This window comes from Epinephelus lanceolatus, chromosome 2, assembly GCF_041903045.1.
Source record: "Epinephelus lanceolatus isolate andai-2023 chromosome 2, ASM4190304v1, whole genome shotgun sequence".
NCBI classification, from domain to species: domain Eukaryota; kingdom Metazoa; phylum Chordata; class Actinopteri; order Perciformes; family Serranidae; genus Epinephelus; species Epinephelus lanceolatus.
The window spans coordinates 52,562,705-52,590,504 of record NC_135735.1 but is presented as its reverse complement, the minus strand read 5'-3'; the positions used below and the strand labels follow the sequence as shown (position 1 = coordinate 52,590,504).

General features: G+C 39.6%; 2 protein-coding genes across 2 annotated transcripts in view; both read right to left on the bottom strand.

Annotated features, from left to right (window-relative positions):
• Nucleotides 1–25,800, bottom strand: part of stard5 (StAR related lipid transfer domain containing 5) — a 123,673-nt gene extending 97,873 nt beyond the window's left edge. Inside the window, exon 1 of the mRNA XM_033622579.2 lies at nucleotides 24,742–25,800. Coding sequence (XP_033478470.1) covers nucleotides 24,742–24,831 — 90 coding nt within the window. The 5' untranslated portion in view covers nucleotides 24,832–25,800. The remainder of the gene's footprint in view (nucleotides 1–24,741) is intronic.
• Nucleotides 2,428–6,716, bottom strand: LOC117254354 (uncharacterized). Its single transcript, XM_078162500.1, is given in 6 exon segments — nucleotides 2,428–2,831; nucleotides 2,834–3,232; nucleotides 3,404–3,659; nucleotides 3,769–3,912; nucleotides 4,070–4,651; nucleotides 5,885–6,716. Coding segments are annotated over 6 exon segments (2,349 nt in total). The 5' UTR covers nucleotides 6,596–6,716; the 3' UTR covers nucleotides 2,428–2,574.
• Nucleotides 25,801–27,800: the final 2,000 nt, after the last annotated feature.

Here is a 27,800-nt window from a genome sequence, read left to right as displayed (position 1 = left end):
CATGCTAAAAAAAACATATAGCAGAATAGACGACATTTTTATATCTGGTATTGGACTGGGTAATGTAATATCAACTAAAATTCATGATATTATTTCGGATCATGCTGCAGTTACACGCGTAGTGACGCCCTCAATAAATACATTTTCTCATAAAATCTGGAGAATGAATAGGAAACACATGGTTGATACAGAATGTCTTAACTATGTTAAAAATAATATTGAGATATTTATAAGTAGATTTAGAAAGACTGAAAAAAATAAAATTAGAAGACAATCTTATACTTAAAAAAGTTCAAGATATTAGGCACAATTCAAATAAAGTATCTTTTATAACAAAACAGGAAAACAATTGAGTTCACTGGTTAAAGGAGTAATTAAAAGACACACTGTAGTTTTGAAGGACATGGTTTCCAACAGGGCAATAATGAACAATGAAATAATTAATCAAAAGTTTGCTGCATATTATGGTAATTTCTATAAATCTGTTATTATAACAGAGAATTATGACCCAATGCCATTTTTAAACTTAGTAGAGCTTAAATGTTTATCTGCAGAACAAAAAGAAGATCTAAAAAAGGAAATAACAATCTCAGAAATTTAAAGTGCGATTGACAGTGTTGGGATTCATAGGACCACAGATGATTTGTCATTTGTTAAAATCCAAAGACAGCTATTGGACACTCATCTCCACAGGGGATCACCTCACAACTCCCAGTGAGACCAGTCGTCAAACTTGATTAGATTGATGTCGCCAAGCATCTGTAGATGGTCTGCTCCTTTCAAACAATCTTCCTCTTTGCTCTAGAGTTGCCGAGCTGCCCACACCCCTCTTTTCTGCTGGGCCTAGAACAGCCCAGATGCTTTCTTGCTTGTGAGATGCCGAGCAGCTCCCACCACCTCTGACCAACTCAGAGGCCAATGCCCCAAACCGCTAAAGGGAGGGCAACTGATCACAGACTCTCTAAGCCTGAACCAGAGAAGAAGTTAGATTTGCAAGCACAAGGTTTGCAACTAATTTCTAGCAACAAGGAGAACCAAGCGAATTAGCACCCAGCGTCTAACTCTGCAAAGACCCTGAGCGACCAGTTTCCTTGAGTTTCACCTTTGGAACAAAGGACACAACAAAGACTGCATCTGGAACCACAGCTCTTTCCAGCCTTCTTCTGCCAGCTATGAAAAGCAACACACCACACAGTGACTCTTTTTTCCATCCATTCAAGGATCAGTAACGTAACAACTGGGCATAGCTTTATCAGGGTGACTACAGGTATGAGGAAGTTATATTTAAGACTTTTTAAGACCTTTTTAATACCACCTTAAAAAAAATTTAAGACCAAACTTGCGATGGAAATATGGACCAAAGTGAAAATATATTCTTTTACAATTAAAGGCATTGATGTCAGTTAAAAATGTACAAATGAAAATAATCAGTTGTTCAACAACATCCTTCAAATGTTTTTATTAATGTGGAAAGAGAACAGTTATTTAAACTGAGCCAGTAGGTGAAGTTTGTGAATTACCTCACCTGAAGTAAACAAATGCAAATTAAGACAGAAGGGGATATAGTACATTGTTTATTTTTGTATCTCTACTGTAAAACAAAGACATGAAAAAAATACAAAAAAAGAACACGTCCAAATAAGTTAGAGCTATAACGATTACGCCACCCACTATTTTAATTAAGGAAAATTTCGCTAATTCCAGCTAAATGTGACTATTTTCTGGTTTCTGTACCTCTCTATGAGACTTAACTGACTGTATTTGGATTGTGTTAAGGACGTCACCTTGGGCTTGTGGGACACTGTTCGGACATTTTTCATCATTTTCTGACCTCTTTCAGACCAACAGTTTAATCAGACACTATCTTCTTTAAAATTTCAACATCCATAGATGAGGGGATATTGGTGGCTCGTTCACTTTCTTTTCTTTAAACAAGAGTCTCATAAAATGCCAGTGGCAACAGAACTAAATAAGAAGGTAAGATAACAATCTAGATAACAACTAAAAGCTCATATTAAAGCTTTTTCCACAACACAGCTGTTCCTCACTATAGGACAAGCGTTTGTATGGGAGTCAGAGCTCTGCAAAAATGAGTCTGAATAAGATCAATCCCTGCAGGTTCAATGACTATAATCTAGACTCATTTAACTCTGAACAGACAGATGATCAATGTGTTGAGAACCTCCACTTTGGCAGTGATGAGTTTAGCCACAGACAATGGCTTTTATTAATGTGGAAAGAGAACAGAGAAAATGTAAATAACTAATTGTTATTAAGACTGTTATTAAGACTAATTGTCTTTTGAAGAAAAAAAAAATCAATAAATAACAACAAAAATAATTCCAGCAAAGAAGCCACTGTACCATACTACTTGCTAATATGACTTGTCACTGACCAACCCACAATAGCAGCTTAATTTCTGTCCTGGCTAACGAAACCTTATATTTCTATTATAGGCCCACCTCAGACATAACAATGTGAACACACAATTTTCATTTGAAAAACAGGAATTCTGAGGTGAGGTAAAAGAGGAAGGTGGGAAGGTAAGGGAAAGAGAAAATGTCTGACTGGACATCAAGGCATGTGCCTGAGTTCTGCTGATTTATCTTCCAGCTCTCTCGCAACCTCTTTCAGTTCTGCGACTTTGTCTTTGTATCTCTTTCTGAGTATGTTGGACTTGGTGATTAGCTGGGCCATGAGTGTGCCTGAGTGACCCTCAGCTTGCTCTGCCAGTTTATCTGCATCTTTTTCTAGGCTGTTTGCTACCTCACTCAGTGTCACCTTCTTTTTTTTGAGCTGCTCAAGGTACTCCTCTGCAACTTTTCTCTTTGTGTGTCGCTCTCCTTCTTTCTCTTTTCCTGGTCCAGGTGTAGCCGATACTGAGACCTTGCTGAGGCTGCAGCTGCCAGGAGCTCCTTTGTCAGAGGAACTTTGAGAACCCCACCACAGACAGAAACATAGTCACATATCATTCTCTGAGCAACAACTGTGTCCTCCTGCATGTTATCAGCCTCTACCTCCTTGTTTACAGAAAAGCCCCTCTCAACTGTCGCTTGACCATGAGACAGGAGCAGAAGTTTCTTGCAGAAAGTCCAGAGCTCAGGGTAGGACTGATGGAGGAGTCCATGCAGGAAAACATCCAGTCTTGTCCGCACAGGTTGGAAAGAAGAGAAGGATTCAGCTTTTGCCTCCAGAGACAAGAAGTTTCCAAACTGCTGGACAATCATGTCACCTGCCATAAAACAGATTAACACAAAATAAATAACACAATCAATCAATGTAATGAAAAAATGTACTTAACTAGACAAGCGTATCACTACTGTACTGTGCTGTGCTGTGACTGAACAAGCTTCAGGTAAGTGTGACAGTGTACATATTGCTAGACTTCTGAAAACTTAAATACCAGCAGACACACCTCCTGACAGCTGGTTGTCTTGCAGAAACCTCTGAACAAGTCGTTTCATTCTTTCCTGGCACAAGTCGGGGTCTGAGAACATGTTTGCTGGGTCCAAACATGCCATCTGCCTCACAGTGTTGTACTTCAGTGGACTCTTGTCTTGCATTTTCTGGACAATGTTAGTCAAACACTCCATGCATTCTCTTCTAAACGCCAACACACTGAGCTCTCCTACACTGCTGCTGGGGCTACTCTGGAGTTCCTAACAATAAGGGTGGAGGAGGGGGTGTAAGACTGACTACATGTTTTAAGGAGAAAAGAAAGTTTTGCTTTCCTGTATCCTAACCATTGTTTAATATTTCCCACAATACCTTTAGAACTGCTTCTGCTCCTAAGCCAATGTCCACATCCTTTAGGTGGACTCTTGTTTTCTTGTCAGTCGTGTCGAGTCTCACCATCTGCAGTGTAGTGATGTCTTTAAGGATCTCTGCCTTGATGAACCTCTTCAGCAGGCTCTGGGAACATACACATGTACATATACAATAAAAGACATAAATAACAATACAAACAAACAAGTGTTACATGCAGTGCTATACCTATCAGCAATAGTGGGGAGTTACTGAATTGAAATGGAAATATCATACACTAAATCCAGGGCATGTTATTCATTACCTTCATGAGCACAGCCAGGTCTTTGCTGATGAATGGCATCACAGGCTCATCTGTCTGATATGTAGTTAGAAAGGTGGTGAAGGTCCTGGAGATAGCCATGAAGAAGTGCAACTTGGCCATTATAAGAGAGTCCTTCCGTGCCTCTACAAGAGCGTCATAGGATGATGTTTTAGGGTTTGGAAGTTCTTTCTTCGTCACTGCATCCACATACATCACGATCATTGGCCATACTGCAATAGCCCTCTCGACGACGGGTAGGTTTTCTATCCAGCGATGCCCACAGAATGGTAGGGGAAACACAGATGTCTTGGTCAAAGTGGAGAAATCCTCTCTTCGAGCAGGAGTATTGTGGAACACTGTATGCAATGCCTTGAGTACTTTCTCCAGCTGCCAGACACTGAAGCCACTTTTGAAGGCATTGTGCAGTGTGTGCAGCCCACAGCTCCCAACCATGGTCAGCTTGGCACCTCCAAACTCTTCTGCCTGTTCTTGCTGGAGCAGGTCAAAAAACTTCCAGTTGACACTGGGTCCGTCCATGGAGATTGAAATCATATTTCTCAGGTCAAGCTGCTGCACATACTCCTGGGAATTTAAAAAACAAAAATGCAGACATTAGCGATACAGCAGTCAAGACATCTCATCTCTTACATTCTACTTCAGATTAATATCAGACTGGGAGAGATTTTAAAAAAAAAAAAGACAGAAAAGAAAAGAAACAGAAGGAAAAAAATAATACTATTTCCCAAATGAAGCAACATGAGCTATTTAAATAACTAGACAACCACTGCAGCTAGCCTATAGAGTTACAGTTTAGTGTGGGAGATATTACCAACCAAATTCTGGTAATTTTTGTCTGTGGCTGGTAAATCTGTACACTATTTAGACATTTTGGCAGGTAAACAACCAGCAAAAAATGTCTGCATTCACTATAACCCTCAAAACACAGTTCACACTGACAATATTCTGCTCACAACTTGTATGATTGGTGATTTCCTTATTAGCGAATGGATGAGTGAAGCACTGTTTCACATGATATGCTCTCCAATTTAACTTTGAAAAATATGATAATTGCATTACGAATAGTCCACTACTTTGAGCTGCAAAAAGTGCCTGTGTAAGCTTTACTCAGTGTAACCATAAAGTACCTTGCTAAAACATTACAGTTCCTATAGACATAAGCAGTGAGGTTCTGGAAGTGAAATCCCAGTGATATTCTATTACTGAATAGTGATTATAAGCCATACTGTGGAATTTATTAAAGGTAGACTGACCACGAGCTATGAGATTTAAAAAAAAAAAAATCTGCTCCAGCAGAAGCTACAAGTCTGTGCGAAATCAACCTTGTTTTAAGGGAAATGAGTTTTTTTCACGATGCCATGGAAGTACTACACTACCCACAATCCTAACGACATCTCTGGTTGGTGGAGCGCCCTGTTACCTTGGAAACGTTTACTGCACCTGCATGTCTCTGTCGGCTTGTGAATTACGTCAGCAATGAAAGAAGCACCGGCTGTGTCTGTCTACCGCAATATCATAAATAATAACAATATGAAACACTAAAAAAAAAAAAAAAAAAAAAAAAAAAAAAAAAAAAAGATCAGAGTCGGTGCTTGCCTGAGCATGTTTGGGCAGATTTTGCTGGCCCGCCGGTTATTTTCTTAACCGTTTTTGTCAGACCCTGTCAGGTGATGAATTATCATTAGCCTACATTAGCCTACTGTGCATCCCACACCTGCCTATATAATATAGTTATATATATACTATGATACGCTGATCTAAGTTATACAAGAGTTAATAAACAGACTGATAACTCACCTTGAAATGTTGAAGCAGGTCCTGAGCAGTGGCGTGGCCCATGAACTGTGACCCATAGTATCTTGACTGAACGTGGTCATTTCGCCAATAACGCACATGCAGGTCCAACTGTTTGCTTTTTGTTGTTTGGTTCAGTGTCTCGTCAAACATGATCACAAATGGGCCCGTGTTGACTTCAGCTATGAGTTGTTTTTTAATATGCGGGGCCAATCCAAATTTGGCCACGTACCTCGTTTTGTCTCGTCCACATGTAAATGTCTGTACAAGCACAGAGTCTGGAAACATGGCCTTGAACACGTCTTCTATTCCCTCATTTGATCTGTACGAATGATGGCTAGTCACCGTCCTCAGCACCCAGATCACTTCTGCTCTAAGTGTTGGCGTAGAGCCACAAGCTGTGCGAATGTCAGATGATGACGATGTTGGCTGTGGATTTCCCACCGTAACATCCTTGGTCGTAACATCCTTGCTGGCGGTGGGTAGAGTGGAGCAGAAACAGCCAATCGGAGTCTGCTGGCGGGCTCTGGTATAGCCCTTGTGCTTCCCGCTCTGCAAATGCGAATCCACCGCTTTGATTCCCATTGTCCCAAGTTTGAAATTCCTTCGGCACATAATGCAGTTGGCTTCATAAACATTTCCATGAACGGGCCTTAACCACGACGAGTAGTCTGTGTTTTCAAGCCACTTGTCATTAAATCGGCATTTTCCCATTTCGTGCAACCAAGAAGGCCACGTTAGCTAGCAAAGATGCAGCACACTCTTCTTCTTCTGCGGGTCTGCAGCAGACTCATTGCGTCACGTGATCTAAACGACGGGGCGAGATTTAGATCATTCCGTGCTTACCAGAAATTTTCGCGAGCACATTTAAGACCTGTCTGATCTGAATTTAAGACAATTTAATACTTTTTAAGGCCTTAAATTTGAAAAAATTTATTTAAGACTTTTTAACTTTTTAAGGACCCGCGGTCACCCTGTTTATCACAGCTGTACAGCCTAATCAAGACTGTTTATCCTGGTGTATGTGATTTAATGCTGTATACTGAGTAATTGTTGTGACTGCAGTTCAGTTCAGTTTAGTGTTCAGTGTTTACCTTGCTAATGCTGTTCACAAACAGATTCTTGCACACAACTAAACAATCTCTGCACTAATCCAAACTTTATGCGCACTCCACAGTCATCCCCATCCCAAAGAAAAGCCCCATCAACACTCTGAACGACCTCAGGCCTGTGGCCCTCATCCCTGGTGATGAAGGCCATGGAGAGGGTCGTAAAACAACACATCCTCACAATAACCGACACCCTGATGGACCCACTACAGTATGCTTACCGCACAGGCAGAGGTGTGGACGATGCAAAAGCATTCATCATCAACACCGTAAACAAACATCTGGAGCAGCCCCACACATCAGCCAGACTCCTGTTTGCAGACTTCTCCTCTGCATTCAACACACTGCAGCCTCACATCCTGGCCAACAAACTCACCTCCTACTTCCATATGGATGACCAGCTCACCCTGTGGATACTGGACTTTCTAACCGACAGGTCACAGAGAGTCCGGGTCAACAACACCTTCTCCGACCTCCAACACACCTCGACGGGCTCCCCTCAGGGCTGTGTGCTCTCACTTCTGCTCTTCATCCTCTACACCGATGACTGCAGATCCACACAGCCTCAGTGTCACCTGGTGAAGTATGCTGACGACACAGTCCTCCTGTCCCAGCTCTCAGGCCCCTCACAGCATCATGGATCAGCTCTCAAGGAGTTTGTGGAATGGTGCGACAGCTTATGCCTTGAGCTGAACGTGAGTAAGACCAAAGAGATGGTGGTGACTTTCTCCAACAGGCAGAGAGAGCTGGCTGCAGCATCCATCATCTCAATCCACGGGAAGCCGGTGGAACTGGTGGAGGAGTAGAAATACCTGGGTACCAACTTCAACAGCCTGCTGAAATTCTCCTCCAACACAGAGGAGATTATCAGGAAATGTCACCAGGGCAGTATCTCAGCAAAAACATCCTTCTAACTTTTTATTACTCCTTCATTGAAAGCATCACCACATTCTCCATAACTTGCTGGTTCCACTCCATCAGCCTCCAGAACAGAAACCGCCTGGAGAGCACGGCCAGAGTCTGCTCTAAGATCATTGGACTTCCAACAAGAACTCTTTCCTCCATCTTTGAGCAGCAAACACTCAGGTTAGCCAACAGGATTATACAAGACCCCTCACATGCACTACACCCCACATTTGAATGGCTCCCCTCAGGGCGGCGACTTCGCTGCCCCGGCTGCAGGACACAGAGGAGAAAAGCAACCTTTGTTCCCAAGGCTGTTCACCTCCTCAACTCCTCCGAACCCACCGCCCCAAAAAACCACACACACAGACTGGCAAAGCTGTGAACTCTGTTCTGCACTCTGCCCCCCCTCCCCCCCCCCCAAACTGTTTACAACATAACTACCTCGCTTTCAGACGCACCTTATAATCTGTGTTGTCATTATTTTCATGTAACTATCTTTTCTTGCTCCATGATAATTATTTACTTGACTGCACCTTATGTCTGACTCAGTACTGGCTCACTCACAAATAGCTCTGTTGACAAATTTATTCCCAGTGGTACACTTGTCTTTTTTGCACTACCAACCATTGGTCCAGTATTAGTCCACTTCATTTAGCTCTGTCTGATATTTATTCACTGCTGTAACTTCTATCCTCCATCCTTTTGCACTACTACACTTTTTACTCTGTCCATCCCAGTCAGCTCTGTTTATTTATTTATTTATTTATTTATCGATTTATCTCCAGTGCATTTACTTTTTTGGTGCTTATCACACTACAACCATTCGTCCTTTCTGTTCATTCAGTATTGATCCACCTCATTTAGCCCTGTTTAGATATTTAATAATTATTATTAATTATTATTAATAATAATTAATAATAATTAATTAATATTCATTTCCCGCTGTAATCATTGTTCTCTTGCACTATAACCACTCTGTTATTAATTTCTTATTCTAATTATACAGTCCTGTTCACATAACTATTCACTGTCATTGGTGAATATATAAAAACTGCAAATCTGAATGTATATATAGACATACACACACCACAGATAACATTTTTTAAGAGACACTTTTTTAAGAGACACTTGTCATTCTTACACTGTACATATTTTATATTTTGTAGATTTGTACATACCTGTGTCTTGTGTATATTATTCTGTCAGCTATCACTTTGTTTTTTGTATCTAACCTTTGTCTTTTTGTAATGCTGCTGCTCTATGTGCCTTAAATTGCCCCCTGGGGACAAGTAAAGTTCTTTGAATTGAACTGAATTGAACTGAACTGAACACATATCAGATTCATACAGACTCATTAACAACTAGGCTTTCAACAGAGCTACACCCAAAGAGCCATGTCAAAGTTCCCACTTCTTTTCCTTTGTCTTTGTCTTTGTCCTGACCACACAGTAAGACAGACCTGTCCCGATCTGAAGCCCTCTTTGATTCGGACATCTTGTAGTTCTCTGTTGTCAGCCATTTTGTTTTGTAGGCCAAATGGCCCTTTGATCACCACACCCGTCTCTCACTCTCTCACTCACTCACACACTCTCTCACTCATTCACACAGTCGCACACACACACACACACACACACACACACATACACATATTTGCTTTGCTACTTTAAGAATAAATGTAATTTTGGAATCATACCTGCTGTCTGTTTAATGTTGCACAAGGGTGAATGAATAGTCAACCTCTGCTGCGTCAAGAACTCAGAAATCCTTCAGGCTTTACTGTTAATTTTGGTTATGGTTATTATTCAATTATTAATCAAAACTAGTCCATACCCACTGGTAGCTTTGTCACCTTCTACCTATGCCAATCCTCAATGCCTATGTGCAGTTTCACATAGACTGACCACGTCAGTGAGTAGAAAAACGTGAGACAGACAATGACTGACTGACAGAATGACACACTGACAGTTTCTGTGATTATGTACAGCATACCATTCCATCACTTAGTCATACCAAAAATTAGAAAAAAAAAAAAAAAAAAAAAAAAAATTCGGCCACAAGGGGAGCCACAGCGATCGGTCACATTTTAGCCATTTTTAAGCATTTTTCTGTTATTATAGTGCCACCCAGTTGCCAATTAGAGTTAAATTTCTCCTGTCACCTTGAGGCGTCCTGTTCTACATATCTACCAAGTTAAGTAAAAATCGATAAGGCGGTTAGGCCTAGATAAGAAATTAGCTCTCTAGCGCCCGGGTCAGTTAACAAATAAGGGGTGGCAAGATCAGCAATTCGGAAATATCTTCAAAAATAATTTTAAAAGCATGCATCAGATTTCTTAAAGCCTCAGTGTGTAAAAATGGTGAATAACAGTGACATCAGCGGTCAAATTCTAGATTGCAGCGCTCACTCGCTCACCCCTCCCGTCGGGTAAGTGACGGTGGCCTTGTGGGACAAAAAGCCTTGCGCAGACAGCAGAGATGTTTTTCGAGTTTTTCAGGAGTATCTAGCGACAAGGTGAATATTTATTTAGGAATCTAAACCATGTTACGATATGTTATAACTTACCACTGAGATATAGGTTATCTGTAAGATATATGTTAGGAGTGTTTTATTTCTAATTGTTTTGGTAACACGAGCAAACATTAGCACAGTAATGCTAAAATAACACGTTTTATGTGATAGTCACGGCACAGTGTGGCAAATATAGGTTGGTATGATTATAATATATGCGTTTGCAGAGTGTTCTTCCACAGGACACAGGGAGAGGAGGAAGAGGGAGGAGGTAGAGACGGTGCAGGAACAGCAAGGCGAGGAGGTAACATTTGTGTCTCGGCTACCCAGAGGGAAGAGGAGGAGGAGAGGGTGGCAGCCTTCGCAGCAGCGCGAGAGGAATCAACAGATTAGGCTGTAGGCTAGGCTAACCATTTAGCTGTAGCTCTGGGATAACGTTAGCCAAGGCTAGGATAACGTTAGCACGTAAATGTAGCCGTCACTCGAACTTAGACGAGAGGGAGAAGTAGTTGCAAACATGAAGCCAAAATGATTTTAAAATATCAGACTGAATTATCTGTCTAGCAGAAAGCAGGCAACCTCCGCATCCCTTGTGAAATCCTTCTCCTTCAGGAGTTCTTTTCACCTGGAATAAGCAACGCGGATATTCACTCGCGTTTTGTCCCGTCCTCGCTTATCTGATCTTTTCCTTTTATTTGGTGGCGTGGTTTCCCTCTTATGCAGCAAAACATACGTGTGGTCCTCCATTTAAAGTGTGACAGAATCATAAAAGCACAAAGCAGGTTCACGCAGAAGCACCCCGGATTGATCTTCACCTTAACCGTCTCCAGTGACGGCAAGTTCTAGGTAAACGCGAAAGGCAGAACGCGTATATCCCTTTCGGCCACTGTATTCAAATATTGCGACGCAAGAGGGCAGCCTCCATCAGACTGCGCCCTGCCTGTGTATATACAGAAAAGTCATTCTAAGCCTTTGAGAAAGCTTCCATTTGTATGTGAATTGCATTACACTTTAGTAAATATATATTTATGAAAGCAATGATATTTGCTAATAAACAACCATGTAGATTACACATTGTAACTTTAAAATGTACATTATGTATTTTTGTTGGTTTTATGTCATTTGGAATGACATTTGCACCATTTCTTATCAAAAGTAAGACTGAATGCTCCTGAAAATGTCAAATGGAGTAACTACGAAAGAATGTATAATACATGTACATGTGTATACATATTAAATATTTTATCCACCTACAGTAGATTTAAGTGTACTTATAAAAAAAAAATCTTTATTTTAAAAGCATTAAATTGAAATAAGATATTTTTGGAGTATTTCTATATTTAAATTTTAATGCATTTTGGCAATATTGAGCGGGATATATCCTAAAGGCACCCCATAATGCTTGACAAAATATGTAAAATTTGCTAAAAAACACAGTGTTGCACTGCAAAAGTGGATTACATTTATTCCACATGTATTTTCCTGTATATAATCATTTTTTTATGAAAAAAATACGTTACACCAAATGAAACTGGGTTGTGTCAATTGTAACCGGTTACACCATTTATAATAATAATAATTTTATTTATAAAGCACTTTTCAAGCCATGCACAAAGTGCTTTCCAAAGTAAAACAAACAAGCAAGCAACACAAAAACAAGCAAACACAAAAGACAATAAAACAATAAAAACCATAAAACATAATATGTGATGAACTGTAGGCCATAGTGTAGAAGTGAGTTTTGAGAAGGCTTTTGAAAGTTGTGATGGAATCTGTTGATCTTATACAGAGGGGAAGACAGTTCCATAAGTGAGGGGCCATCACAGAGAAAACACAGTCACCCTTTGTTTTTAATCTCGAGTGAGGAACCATTAATAAATTTTGCTCCTCTGATCTCAAAAGTCTGGCTGGTGAGTACCGCGTTAGAAGTTCTTTTATATATTCTGGGGCCAGACCATGAATTGCCTAATGAGTGATTAATAGAATTTTGAATATAGGAAGACTAGCTCTTAAGGCACAGCTAATGGCGATCCTTATAAATAAAAACAAAAATAAACAAAAAACAATAGCAAAAAGACAGTAACAATAGTAATAGGGAGTACCACATCCCCTACCCTAAACCCACCCACCCACAGGACCCAAAGAAGAACCAGAGATGGCTACAATAATGATTTTAAAGTGGTGATGGCATCATCCCAACATAAAATGTTGTCGGGTTTGGCCAAATGCAAATTGGCTGCCCAACGTTCCATGATGGCTATACTAAGACTCAAATAGCAATATGCCAAAATCAAGCAAACAAAGCTAATAAAAAGCTAAATAACAGAAAACTTCTATTCATTAGAAAAAGCCAATAAGCCGTCAGCACCATAGGCAAACAATGGAAATAATAATATCCTGCCAGATATAAATCACTGATTAACAAAGCGGATGGTTGTTAATGTCACAAAAAAAAAGTATAAGCAGAATCTAACAAGAGATAAAGAAAGAAAAAAACGGCAGGTATTGCAGTACAAAGTTGCCAATGAAAAAAGTCAGAATGTCAGTAAACGCCACCTAAGTGACGTCCAGAGACGTCCCATCAGCTGGCTCTGACGTGCCTTCCAAGAAGTAAACAAACCGGCATACAGAGTACAGTACAGTACAGCAGCCTAGAGTAGACAAGAGCTAGCTCACACCATGAGCCTTACCCCTGTCAGTCAGCAGGATTGTCGTCCTCTGGAGCTAGAAACTTCTCCGCCTCAGATGGATCACAGAATAGATGCTGTTCTGAACCACGAATGAGTTTGATGACAGCCGGGTAGAGCAAGAACACCTGATAGCCCAAATGTCGAGCCCGATGCATGACAGGGTAGCAGGGGCTTCTCAGTTTCTAAGTGTAATCGCTGTAGTCCGCGGTGAAACGGATGGTGTGCCCTTCGACTTCAACCGGACTTCATCCCTGGCTTCTTTGAGAATGCGGTCTCTGTCTGTATACCGGAGACATTTCAGGATCATGACTCTAGGAGCCGAAGGGGATTGTCGCGGGGGGCCAATGCGGTGAGCCCACATTAGCTCCGGAGGATTAGCGGCGAGCTTCGGGAACCACTTCGGAATGTTAGCACTCAGGTAGGCTAACGCATTGCCCTTTTCTTCTCCTTCTTGTAAGTAGATCAGCCGTAGGTTGTCCCTTCTGCTTCTGTCCTCCAAATCTGCCAGTTTAGACTGGATCTGGTCTAGAGACTCGCCTTGTAGAGAAGCTGTAGCCTCCGCTTTCTTTAAGCGCTCCTGAAGTTTGGCAGAGATTATGCGTTGTTTGTCAATCTCCTCGGCGTGTTTAGTCAGAGTCGCTTGCATCTTTTCCAGCTGAGTCTCTAAGCGATCAAATCTTTCGTTGGCATTCTTCTCAGCTTTGTTGAAATGTTTCATAAGGACAGCTTCCAGAGAGGCCACTGTGAGAAAGTTCTCAGATACCTCGTCATCATCCTCACAGACCAGTTTTTTTAAAAGTGTCTCTGGTTTTACTGTTGTTCCGACGGTCTCGTGACATTGCAGAAAGCAGAGATTTTAAGCTTTCAAATGATCCAAGTTTGGAAGAGTTTGCAAGAATAGAAAATGAGCAAGTTTGCTTCAAACAAATTGGAGGGAGAGGAGCTGAAGTACTAGCCTGCCATCTTACTCACGTGAGATCGATTTGAAGTGTTTTTCAAAAAATTCAAAATGGCAGAAAATCTATATAACCGGAAGTTATGGGTTCTTGAGGCAAATTTGTTCCTCATGAGGAGAGGCATCTCTCAGCAAAGTTTCATGTCTCTACGACATACGGGGCATGAGATATGCCCATTCAAAGTTTGCAATTTCAATCGGTTGCTATAGCGCCCCCTTTGGCCAATTGATGTAATATTGCTTCATTCGCATCCTCCTATGACCCTCTACCACTGTGCCAAATTTCACATGGATTGACCAAGGCCCTGTTTAGACGACAACGGTTTCTCTAAAAACGGAAAAGTCTGTCCTTTGTGTTTTAAAAAACATCTGCATTTATATGACAACGTTATTGAAACGATGCCCGTTCACACGGAGCCACAAATTCTACTGGAAATTAGGGGTGCACAATAACTATCGGGCCAATAACAGGAATTATTACGTCATTCCGGTAAGTCTGATATCATGACAAATAGCCCCGATAACATATATAATTTTGTCAGCACAGCAGTGCCCCGCTCCCACTATGAGACCTGAATGTCCTGCAGTGAATGCTGCACATTCGGTATTCGGTGGAATAAGTGAAAAGCAAGGCCGAATAATAGCGGAGTGTTTTGATAACGCAATCAAACAGCGTGCGGTGACGGACAGAGTAAAATGTCGGCAGTGTGGAGATAAACAGTAACGGCGAATCCCGCCGGTTGTGGGTTGAACGGGGGTCACAGACACGGACAGGAATACGTATTCCTGTCAAATATGGCGGCGCATTATAACGGCTTACCGGGTCCAGGTGAATAACTTGTTGTCATGACTGCCCAAAAGTACCTGAACAGCTGAGCCATGGCGGCATGTGGCGTATCAGAGGAGAAACTTTAGGGACTGTTCGTTACTTATGAAGGGACTTGTCAGGGGAGGAGGGTGGCTGGTTGATTTTTATTTCATTTATTTATTTTATTTTGATCCCCCCTATGTTAATCACTTATTGATGCTGTTTTTGAAGTATGAATAAGTCAATAAGTAATTTATTCCATTGAAATATCATTGATACATTATAGAAAAGTGCTTTATCTTTTTATAAAGGACAAAAGGCACATCTGCCTCATTTTTGCTGTGGTATAGTGATACTACTCAGAACTGTGATACTGTCACTGGTATCGTACCGTGGGTCCCAATTTTGGTACTGTGACAACACTATCTCAAAACACACAGACTCTGTGTCTCTGTCTCTGTCTCTGTCTCTCTCTCCTAATATGAGATAAAAGAACAACTGAACCCCATTTACCTTAGTGAAAAGGTATTCATTTGAATGGAACCATAAGCCCAAATTCTTTAAACTTATTTTTTTGTTACTATGGAATGCACTTTTTAAGTTGTTTTCATAGACAAGTCTAACTTGTTGAGTGGAATCATTTTCTATATATATTTATTTTTTTGAACTTCTGGAATGAACTTTTTCAGTTTGTAATCCCGATGCATGTATTTGCATCAGTTCAAGGGGCCTTTATTTTTATATCAGTAAGTAATGCACCTTATTTAAATTGATGTTCATTTGAGATATGAAATAGTTTTTTTGTTTGATATCTTTTTGAGAAATGTTTGAGATGCTTGCCAATAGTTTTTTATTGGAAAAAATAAATATCTCTTCATTTAAAGAGTCAAAACTGTTTTGGTTTTGTTCATAGTATTGATGTCATATCGGTATCGGCCTTTAGGAGCTGAAAGTTATCAGTTATCGGTATCGGTTTAAAAGAAAAGTTATCGCGCATCCCTACTGGAAATGCTGTAGTATGCACGCCAGGCCAATGGGTGGCAGTGTAAATCTGCAAAGCAACACCACGGCATGACGCCATGCGCCTGCACTGAAGCGCCTTCCTCTACAACGCGGTGATTACAAACCAAAACAAAGAAGGCACAATGGCAAAAGCATGCACAGATAACTTTGTCTGGATGGACAATAAGGTGGAGTTGCTACAGTAACAGATCTACACTTCACTTCAAATCAACAGGGTGAGCAGCACAAACAGGGCTCGGCATTGTTGTTGTGATGGTCCGCATGCCTAGTGACTGGAACTGTAATGCGCATGTGCGAAAAGTCTCCATTTTCAGAGGAACTGCATATTGCAACTTTACATGACAACGGAGACACTGCCGTTTCCAAAAAGTTGCACTCTGGAACCCGTTTTCAAAATGTCGTGTTTTCAGGCACCCAAAACGCCAGTGTCGTGTAAACGATCGGCCAAAACACAACTAAAGTTTACTGTTTTCAGTTGAAATCGTTGTCGTATAAACGGGGCCCAAGTCAGTCAGGAGAAAAACGTGGAACAGAGACACAGACAGACACACCCACAGACAGAGTTTTCGTCATTATATAGTAAGATTCCAAATTAATAGTTTAGCGTATTTTATGATACTGATTTCTTTAACTGGCTATCCTTTTCCTTTTCCAGGAATGGTGCCTCACAAGGTGATTTAATATTAATTAAGTCACATTATTTAACATAATTATCATTATTATTATTATTAATAATAATTATTAATTATTTCCGATCGCCAATTTACAACATTAATGGTGTCCCCTTTGTGAGGCCTAATATTGCTGTTCCCAACATAATTTGTGCCTCCGTGTGACACCTAGAAATGTTGATGATCACTACATGATTGGTGCCTCCATGTGACGCCTAATTTATGTTTCTTACATAATTGGTTTTCGTGTGACGCCTAATTTATGTTCCCTACAATAGCTTTCCATCAAAAAAGGCACCTGGTATGGATGGATTACCAATAGAGTTTTATTCTACATTTTGGACACAGATCAATTCATTATTTTTAAGTGTTGTTAATAATGCATGGAAACAACATGTTATTCCACAAACCATGTATCAAGCAATTATTGATGTAATACCAAAATCAGGACGGGAGGGTAACACTCCATCAGAGTATCGACCAATTAGTTTAATCAATAGTGACAATAAAATTAATACCAAAGTCCTTACAAATCGAATAGCCAAAATACTCCCAGATATAATTCATTACAATCAAACTGGCTTTATACAGAATAGAAGCCTTAAAACCAATATTAGGACTTGTATGTCATTAATTCAGTATGCCAAGAAGCAAAAACTAGACTTGACAATGATGGCAGTTGATGCAGAGAAAGCTTTTGACTGTTTGGAATAGGTATATCTTTTTAAAATATTAGAAAAGTTTGAATTTCCTGAGGAATTAACTGACATGATTAAGACAATTTATAAGTCACCTACAGCACATCAATAAGATACCTTGGTTGTAGCATAAGTACTGAAAAAAAAAAACACAATTATGGGTCGGTGACAAATAAGTGTTGGCAAGATGAGCAATTCAGAAATATCTTGAAATGAGTTTCAAAAGCATGCATCAGATTTGTTAAAATGTACATTCTGTATTTTTGTTGGTTTTATGTCATTTGAAGTGACATTTGCACCATTTCTTATCAAAAGTAAGACTGAATGCTCCTGAAAATGTCAAATGGTGTAACCACGAATGATAAATATTAAATATTTTATCCACCTACAGTAGATTTAAGTGTACTTATGAGAATTTTTTTTTGTTTTAAAAGCATTAAATTGAAATAAGATATTTTTGGAGTATTCTATAATTAAATTTTAATGCATTTTGGCAATATTGAGCGGGATATATCCTAAAAGCACTCCTTTTTTCTAAATAATGCTTGACAAAATATGTAAAATTTGTTAAAAAAAAAAAAAAACACAGTGTTGCACTGCAAAAGTGGATTACATTTATTCCACATTTATTTTCCTGTATATAATCATATTTTTTATGAAAAAATACCAGTTACACCAAATGAAACTGGGTTGCGCAGGGCTCAACAGTGCGAGCGTTTCACTCGCATTTGCGACTAAAAATAGGTGTGTGCGAACTGTAAAAAATATTTAGGGGCACCTGTGTGCATAAAAAAATCAGCCGAAGCAGCCTATATTTTTGTCAATAAAAAAATATGATAACCACTGTCAGCACAATGAATATAAGTCCCACTGTCGGCAGCATGGAAATAAGTCAAAGTGTGGAGGAAGCGGTGGACCTACGGGGAAGCCTGCTGCGTTCTCCCCGCAGTTAGGGACCGTTCTCCATGGCCAGGCTGTCGGCTGGGTGGAAATAAAACCCTTCTCACACAGAGCGTGCAAAGCGCAGACCTCCGCTGACGAACCCATTCATTGTGTATGTGCTACCGCGGCGCAAGAGCGCACCGCTCTGCCGCCGAGCTGAGCAACAAGAGGGCGCCGTGCAACACCCTGCAGAGCTTCAGAGGACCTGGAGAATGTTTTAGGATAGTAATAACATTATATAAGATAATCATATTGCAAAGATAATATATATAAGATGAATGAACATTAAAGACAAAATTAAATTGCAATACTTTTTCAAAACTTGATGATTTTACCTTTCTGTACATTTTGTATACAAATTAATTAAATAATTTTGCTTGTAAATGTCTATTTGCATCACGTTTATTACGGAAAACATATTATTTGATCAATTTACATTGCGCCCCTAAAGTTCTTCGTGCGCTCCTTTCTTTTTCAACTTAGGAGCACATGTGCTCCTTGGGAAAAAAGTTAGCGTCAAGCCCTGTTGTGTCAATTGGTGTAACCAGTATTTTTTATACAAATATGATACACTGCCTGACCATGTTCCTCCTACAGTCAAACACCATTGCTTGTTGACAAAATGGACACTGAAAATCAAATATGACAGTCAACAAGGTTAATTGAACTTGTTTTGGTTTTTTTTAATGTTATTTCAATTCAGAAAAAAGAACATTGACAACAGTGAGCTAATTTCTTCCACTGTAAATTCTTTGCTGAAAAAACATTTTACAATCATTTTTCATTTTAAAATTTAACTCATGTTTTGTATCTTAAGTTCTGATAAGAAAAAAGTCACCTGACAACAACTCATAAGGGTGAACTTGTCTACTATTGTGAATAAAGTTGATAAAAATTTAATGAGAGAGAAAGTTCAGAAAAAGGAACATCTTACAACAACTCGTAAGGACATAATTGGCCCTTGCTGCAGCATTAGTATTCATTAGCATTAGAACTCTATGACAAGCCACTTTTTCCTTGTCAGAAACGGGCATCTAATGGAGAAAATTGGTTTTATTTATTTAGTTTGATTACTTTAGTTTTCTATAAATGTATCATATATTAGTAATGAAATAGCAGAAATGTATATAATGGTATTTTACAGACATAAATTTTAATGTTTGAGTAACATTTCTACTTTAAATGAATTATTGGATTTTTAGGTATTTTACAGCTACTGTACAAGTTCAAAACTAGTTTTTTTTTTATCATTTTTTATTTTTTTATTCATCTTTAATTAGCATCATAAACTATTGCCATCATAAACTGCTGATATTTGACATAATTGGCCTATAACAGAATGGCTTTTAATAGGAGTCAAATGGTGTAACCGATTACACCATTTGACATATCATTTTAAAATCAAATTTGACAGGCATTACCATGGACACCTGTGTGAGCAAATGGCCTTGGTCTCAATATTTCAAACATAATTCTTTAAAGTAAATATTCATTTTTATGATTCATATGAATTATTAATGTGTTTCTAGGGTCATACCATTTGACATGTACACTTACCAAACCTGACCAAAGCCTAAAAATGTCAATTTATGAGTAATTTTTAAGAGATTCTAACCTTGTCATACAGCAGTTGTGATCATCAGGGGTCCTTCTCTGTAATACCATTTCCTGTCACATGGCATGTTCTTTACAATATTAGAAAAATGGCCTCTTAAATGGTGGTTACACAACTTGACACTTCATGTAGTTTACTTGACTTTCATGATTCCCCAAATTAAATTTCATATTTAGAACAATTGTATTCCATTAGCTTTATTTAATATAAAAAATGTAATAATATAAGATCATGCCAAACTAGTTGATACGTTGTTTTATTGAGAATTTTAGTGTTTTAAGCAAGTTTAATTATTTGGTGCAAAGTTTTTATGGTTACACCACTTAGACATTTTTGCCATGATCCTCTAATATATTCTCTCAAAATGGATTAAAATTTTGTACTGGATCCACACAAAAAGAAAGTCTGTAAGTTAATCATACATTTATTTTCAAATTTTAACCCTTTTGAACTTGACTAAACCATATGGACACAAAAAAAGTAGCGTCACGTCATTATCTCTCTTTGATTAATGATCTGAAAACCAGTATTGATAAATGGTCGGATTTACCTATGAATTTGATAGGAAGAATACATTTGTTTAAATGATATGGTTGCCAATATTTCTTTTTATTTTTCAAACTATTTCATTTACTCCTCCAAAATATTGTTTTGTTTTTTTTTACACGGCTCAACGCTTTAACTTACCTCCTTTATTTGGGCTAATAAAGCACATAGGTTGAGTAAAACAATTTTGCAAAATGCAAGAACTGAAGGAGGTCTTAAGCTTTCAAATCTAGAGTGTATTACCATGCTTCTCAGATGTTCTATATAGATCGTATAATCAATAACACAGGGGAAGAGCCCTGGATAAATATTGAAAGCCAACAGTTAAAGCCTCACAAATTCTTTACTGCTCTGTTTACAAAACACAATATAAAAGTATCTAATTTTGTAATAAATAGCACATTAAAAACATGGAAGAGAATTGGAAATATATTAGGAGTACAACTTGGTATACCTAGGAACACAGGGCTTTGGAAAAATCAGTCAATAAAATTTCAAAATGTGGAGCTTAACTGGGTCTCTTGGAGGGTAGGGAAATAAATATTTATCAAATATAATCATGCATAACAAGGAACAATCATTTACTGAACTTCAAAATAAATTTACATTGACAAACTAAGAATGTTTTAGACATTTACAGCTAAAAAAGGTGGATTACTGAAAATTTTACTTTACACTATGATCCGGTGCCCGGACCCCTTGATGTTGTTTAAAGAAAGAAAAAAGGAAAGAATACTTTGCAAAGTATATAATATGCTACTGGTGGAACAATCTAAACAGTATTCAATGCAAAAACTATATAATGTATGGAACAAAGATCTCCATTTTATAGAAGCTGAAACAAGATGGACGGAGTGTTTACCTCACTAACAGTATCACCACAAATGAAAATCTACCGTTAATACAATAAAAATTAATAACAAGAATATATTACACAAGAGATAAAATTCATAAGTTTTATCCAAACTTATGAAGCACAGCTGTATATTTTTCAATATGTTGGAAATATAAGATATCCTTGGGATGGCGGATTATGTTCTCCTCCCATCTCTATAAAAAACTCATTTTAAAACACTGGAAAAAAGCAGAAGCTCCTACTTTACAGATCTGGGAAGATTTAATGAGATATTTAGATAGAAAAGACCTTATTTTAGGATTACAACAAAATAAAGCAATTCTGTGAGGTTTGGGAACACATATTTTGCTTTATAAGTTAAACCAAAATGATGGATGGCAGGAAAGAGAAGGACTCTGGTGGGGATCAAGGGCAGGTGTGTGTCACACATGTGTGCATGTGTGTATGTGTTGAAGGGTGTGGGACAGGGGGAATTGGAATGAGAAGCATGTGATTAGTGTTTAGAATGTAGGAATGAATGTATTGTGTCTTATTTTATGTCTTGTGTATATAAATGTATAGAGGGAGTGATGTTTTATGTTGCTTGACACCATTCTAGGTTAGGATATGTTATGGAATACATATTATGGGTTTAAAGGAATTATTAGTTTTGTTGTTGAAAGACTGTAAGTAAAACCCCATGGTGTACAACATGACATTAATAAAGATAATTAACATTATACAAAAAAAAGAAAGAAACCATGTTAAAATGGTATGGGTGATCAACAGACAGATATAGAGTGCAGAAGTCACGCCCCTTCCAGTGAAGCTCATGGGACCTTAGATCGGAAAAAAAATATGAATGGCAGTAAATGAGGAGAGAAATGTTATCTTTTGGTCCCATTTGAGTTGTGACATGAAATCCAAGTATGTCGTTCATGAATTTAAAACATAAATTTTAAGGTTAAGAAAGTCATACTTTGTGGTAAAACTGTTGAGATACTAGCTTTTGAAAAAACGTAATTAGAAAGACTACACAGGAGGCGGTCGCGTATGTGACGTTATAGCTTTCGCTCGCTTCCAGCAGCTTGGAGTGACTGCAACCTGTAACAAAACACACAGACAATCATAAATCAATTAATCATAACACAGTGGAATTTCAGCAGGGAGGCCAAGCTGCAGGAAGCGAGCGAAAGCTATGACGTCACATACGCGACCTCCTCCTGTGTACTCTTGAGTCTTTCTAATTAAAAAGCTTATATCTCAACAGTTTTACCACAAAGTATGACTTTCTTGACCTTAAAATGTATGTTTTAAATTCATTAACAACATATTTAGATTTCATGTCGCAACTCAAACGGGAACAAAAGATAATATTGCTCTACCCATTCACTGCCATTCATATTTTTTTCCGATCTAAGGTCCCATGAGCTCTACCGAAAGGGGTGTGACTTCGGCACTCTATAAGTTCAATAATGAAAAAAAAATGGTTGGTGTAGTACAAATAGGGTACGTCCCAAGTCTCTTATTTTATACTGCTAACCCCTAACTCCTTACTTGAACCGGAAGTCGTTCGAGCTCCGCCATCTTTAAGGCCGTCTCATGTCTCTTATTCCTGCCAGTAAGGAGTTAGCATTAGGCGTTAGGAGGGATCTGTTAGGTGCGATGAGTAAGGTAACACGAGAGGTTCCTAACAGGAAGTCTTTTTCAGCTTGAGGCCATGACGTATAAATACCCGCCCCCTTCGTCTGTCTCATTTGAACGAGATGGCGGAGAAATAGCAAAAGTGTACCCGTTACATGCATTCTTTGCAATGAAACGCTGTAATTCACATGCCTATGTGACTACAAAGTAGGGATGGGCAAACAATCAAAATTCATTATTCGATCATCAAAAAAAATTAACGATCAATTATCGATTAATTGATAAGCGAGTATTTCAAAAAGAGAGAAAACAAAAGAGTGCAGTGCAGACTGTCGCCGCAAGAGAGCGCAGCTGCCCCAGATTTGAACTCAACCCCCCAGGCCAAAGAGGAAGAATGGCACGCATGCGCAGTTCACCCCTGGGTGTTTACAACTGCTGCCAGCCAGAGTTACAGGCTTCAGTTTTCAGCAAAACCCTCCGTCTTTCAATGGCGTAGTGTTTTCAGAGGCCTCAAGGGAAGCCGCCGAGGCTTTGGAGAGCGATGAGAGCCTCCGTCTGTTTCTGATTTTTTGCCTGGCATAGGTCCGGCGGGGGTCTCGTAGGCCCGTCGAGCCGCCGTGCCAACGAGACCCCCCCGCCCGGCGAGTTGCCATGCCAACGAGGCCCTTCCGCCCGGCGGCTCGCCGGACCTATGCCAGGCATTGTAGGGGAAACACTGCGACTATCGATCAAAATTATTTGTGATCGATCAAAAGCCTTAACAATCAATCATCGATAATCGAAAATTGATGCCCATCCCTACTACAAAGAGTAACGTTAATGATATTTCGTGCAAGACTGTCATGTTGTAATTAAGTTTATTTCATTCACAACCGGTTGCGGTGTTCAGCAGACTGTCTGTGACGCGTGGCTGTTAAATGTGCAGCTGCTCGAGTGATATAACACCACACATACACAAACACATACACAAAAACATTTGCCCATCATTAATTGTCCTGCATGTCATGTGAGTGGAATAATGTTTAATAGGCTGTAGGTAAGGTATTAATTATTAATATTAATAGGCCTATTAATTATTATTACTTTCATTAATGTTGTTGTAAGCTACTGTCATTACCGTCTGTCCTGCATCTCTCTCTGTCTCTCTCTCTTTGTCTCTCTGTCTCTCTCTCTGTCTCATACGGATTACTGTTAATTTATTATGTTGATCTGTTCTGTACGACATCTATTGCACGTCTGTCTGTCCTGGACGAGGGATCCCTCCTCGTGCTCTTCCTGAGGTTTCTACCGTTTTTTCCCCCGTTAAAGGGTTTTTTTGCGGAGTTTTTCCTTATCCGCTGTGAGGGTCCTAAGGACAGAGGGATGTCGTATGCTGTAAAGCCCTGTGAGGCAAATTGTGATTTGTGATATTGGGCTTTATAAATAAAATTGAATTGATTGAGGTAGACTGACAGGTCTGATGTCTTATTCACTCAGCAGCTGACTTGTTGAATGATGGCGAGTGGATTTAATCTGCTTTGATCTGCGAATATAATGTGACTTGGGATGTACGCCAAACGCTGGCTCCGTTATGCAGCAGATCCAGCTGTGCCGCCCATAGGTGCCGCCGTCACCAGAATAGGACGTCGCTTTACGTGACGCTTCAGGTTAGGTGGTTAGCAGTAATTTTAAGGGACTTGGGACGTACCCATAGTCTCTGAGTAAGTAAAAAGTGATGCAACCGTCCCGGTCTCCCCTACAAATGAATAAATGAGCCTCACGTCACCTCCGTCGCTGAGCAAAGCAACACGTTTACAAAAGACGCTTTCCGGTGGTTCAGTGTGACGTTACCAGAGAACAGCATGGCTCGGGGCCAAGAGGATCAATAGTGTACAATTTCATATCAGACAATTATAGCAGCATATATTTACCGATTTCTTGCAGACTCTCCATCCAGACTCATCCCTCTTGTAGCTCAGCAAGCACTCACCCACTGCCCTCGCTTTATGCTCATAATCCATAATAGTAACGTAAACGTTACCCTGCTAACCTAGCAGTAATGACGTTACAGCGGGCTAACGCACGATACTGTTATCCCCCACTCAACAAAGAAATCAAAGTCTACCTCTACAGAGCTAGCGTTAGCTTGAATGAATGAAATATGCTATGCAATGGCCTCATCGTTTGTAAAGAGCAGCTAGCACGCTTATCTGAGGTCTGTGGCAACGCTGTCGGTCTCTGTTCCCTGGAAGGCCTTTATGTCAGCCAACACCTATCTCACCAAGAACGTGAAAATCCAAAACTATCTGAGTGAAATAAAAAAAGACTATCGTTAGCAGAGGTGTCACACTATCCAGAAAAAAACGACATCCGGTTATAGATTTCAAAACAAAACCCTCATTCACAATTTTAAGTTAATAAAAATGTACTAGGTGCTATAATAAAACATTAAGTATACTTTCAACGATATTAAGTGATTTAATGGGGTGCTCTGGTGTTGGTTTGTACAGAACAAAACATTTAACTGAGCGAAAAACTACATGAATCTTATTTTGAAGGACGAAGCGCTCGACTCTTCTTTGCAGTCTGGGACGCCGGACGCGTTCAACGTCCAAACGCAGTGCTCCGTTTCGCTACAGTTTCCACGTTGAACGATAGGCTCGTTCGAGATGAGCTAGGCCTGTGCAGCGTCAATCACCGGCGATCACCGCACAATGCATGTTGGTTAGTTTTGTGTCCGACCTCATCACGACGTACTCTGATGTATTACAGAGCATAGACACGTAGACATAGGCCCAATCTCAAACCACTCCCTACCCACTACCACTTCACTACCGAGTGTCACTCCAAATCAAGTTACACTCGCAGCTGCGGAGGGCACTCCTGATTAAGGGGAAATGTATGAAAGAGAAGCCAAACCATGGGACGCCCTCGCCACTCTACCGGAAGAAGGAAGCATCTGTAACCATGGATACAGACAGATGCTTTGTGAAAGCAAAATAGAGCAACGGGCTATTAAAAAAAACAGTTAAATATTAATTAAAATGAGTTAAATTAAAAAAAACCTTTAATAAGTCAGATAAGAGATACAGTGCAGTGTAATCAAAGTAATTAACTTGTTCATATTGTATAGACACAGTTTACACATTCACAGATGAACTTTATTTATTAATCTGGGCAATCTCACCTCCATCCCTGCTTTGCAGCATTCCTTTTTTTAGTAAAGAGACTCATTTTTAATCTGTAGATCGATTAACTGCTTTGTTTTTTCTTCTGTCCCTGTGAACACATAATTATATATTTTTTAAAAATCATGAGAATGGGATGAGGAATTTTTTAGACAGTTTTAAATAGTTCATTTAAGCATATGGACATGTAGGTTTTCATCTTTTGACACCAAACATTCTGTGAGTTTGTTTTAGACTCTAAAGTCAGTGGGAGGAAAACAAATGTGTGTGTTTGATCTAAAATATTTTACAAAGTAGAAAGACGGAACTGTTACATTTGTACGTTGTTTCCTCCATTGTGATGTTGCGCTTCCTGCTGGGCTCATCAGAAGCCTGCACTGATGCACACTAGCTATCTAAGGGCTGAGCAGTCCACTCGCACTCAGCGATAATTGGTTTGGGACGGCCCTTAATATGGCGGAGCTCCGCGTGACCGCGCAAACGGAGGGGGAGTGAATAGGGCGAGGGGATAGGGGCCGGTTTGGGATTGGGCCATATATACACATATATACACCCTTTGCGTCTGACGTCACGCTCTGCGCGCGTCAATAGGCTCGTTTGAGATGAACTGCGCCCGGCTGCGCCTCGCCTGGAAAGTAGACGAGAGCAGGCGGCCGCAGCGGGGGGCGGTGACGAAAAGCTGCGATGAAGTCGGACAGTTCCCCCAAAGAGCATGGATACCAAGAGGCGGAGCTCCGTTGAATTTTTACAGTCACTAGGGGTGCTGCGGTAACGCTGCCGCCATTTTGGACTGTTGAGCTTGGACTGTTGCTCCCAGACAACATGCAAGATGTCAAGGAGAGAGGAGAAAAAAGTAAAAGAAAACTTTAGTGTTAATGCCTGGACTTGACCACATTTATTTTTATGCCTTGCCCAGTTATTTTACCCTCACCCTAACCTTCCCCCACTGATAATTATACTGGATATATAAGTTAATGTGGCAAACGTTTTTTCCTTTTAACAGATGCATCCCATATGGAATGCAAGAGAATTGAACGGACCATTTATATCAGAACTGATTACTGCTTTAGCATTGAAATATATCATATTAAAATAGCCTATATATTATTATCATTATTATTATTATTATTATTATTAGGCTATTATTATTATTATTATTACTGACCCCTTACTGTACAAACTGTAAATAAATCTTTATTCCTGACTATGTGACATCGCCATTAATGTTTTTTTTTTTTTGTTTTTTTTTGGTAGATTGGCTTATGGGGTGATTTTGAAGGAGTAATTAAGTTAAGCTTCTCATAAGTGGATGTAATATGTAGAGATGCCATCTAGGCCGCTTTTCTTCGTTTTGTTTTTTTAAAGTCTATATTTTGCTTTACAAAAACGTGAAAAAGCAGCTGTGACGAAGCTATCACGAGGTGATAGCATTGTAAGCATAATTAGTAGCGATATACTTCAGTTTGTCTGTGTGTTTTTGTATGCAAGCAGGTCTGCTGCGGTCTGCTGACAGTCCAAAATGGCGGCGGTAGGACGAAACCATGGGCGAATCTGTTGCTATGGGGCATTCTATTGAGCTTCGCCTCTTGGTATCCATGCTCTTTGGTTCCCCGACAGTTTCCCACAGCCTTCAGTCCGTACAGGAAGTCACAGACACACTTACATCCTGTCTGGAATGATGTCAATTCATTAAAAAAGTGATCAGACCCATCCGTTTGTTCTCAGTCTCCAGTTGTTTTAATTATGATAGATTAATTTATTAAAATGCTTTACAGGTGATCTGTAGTTTATGTTCATGGTTT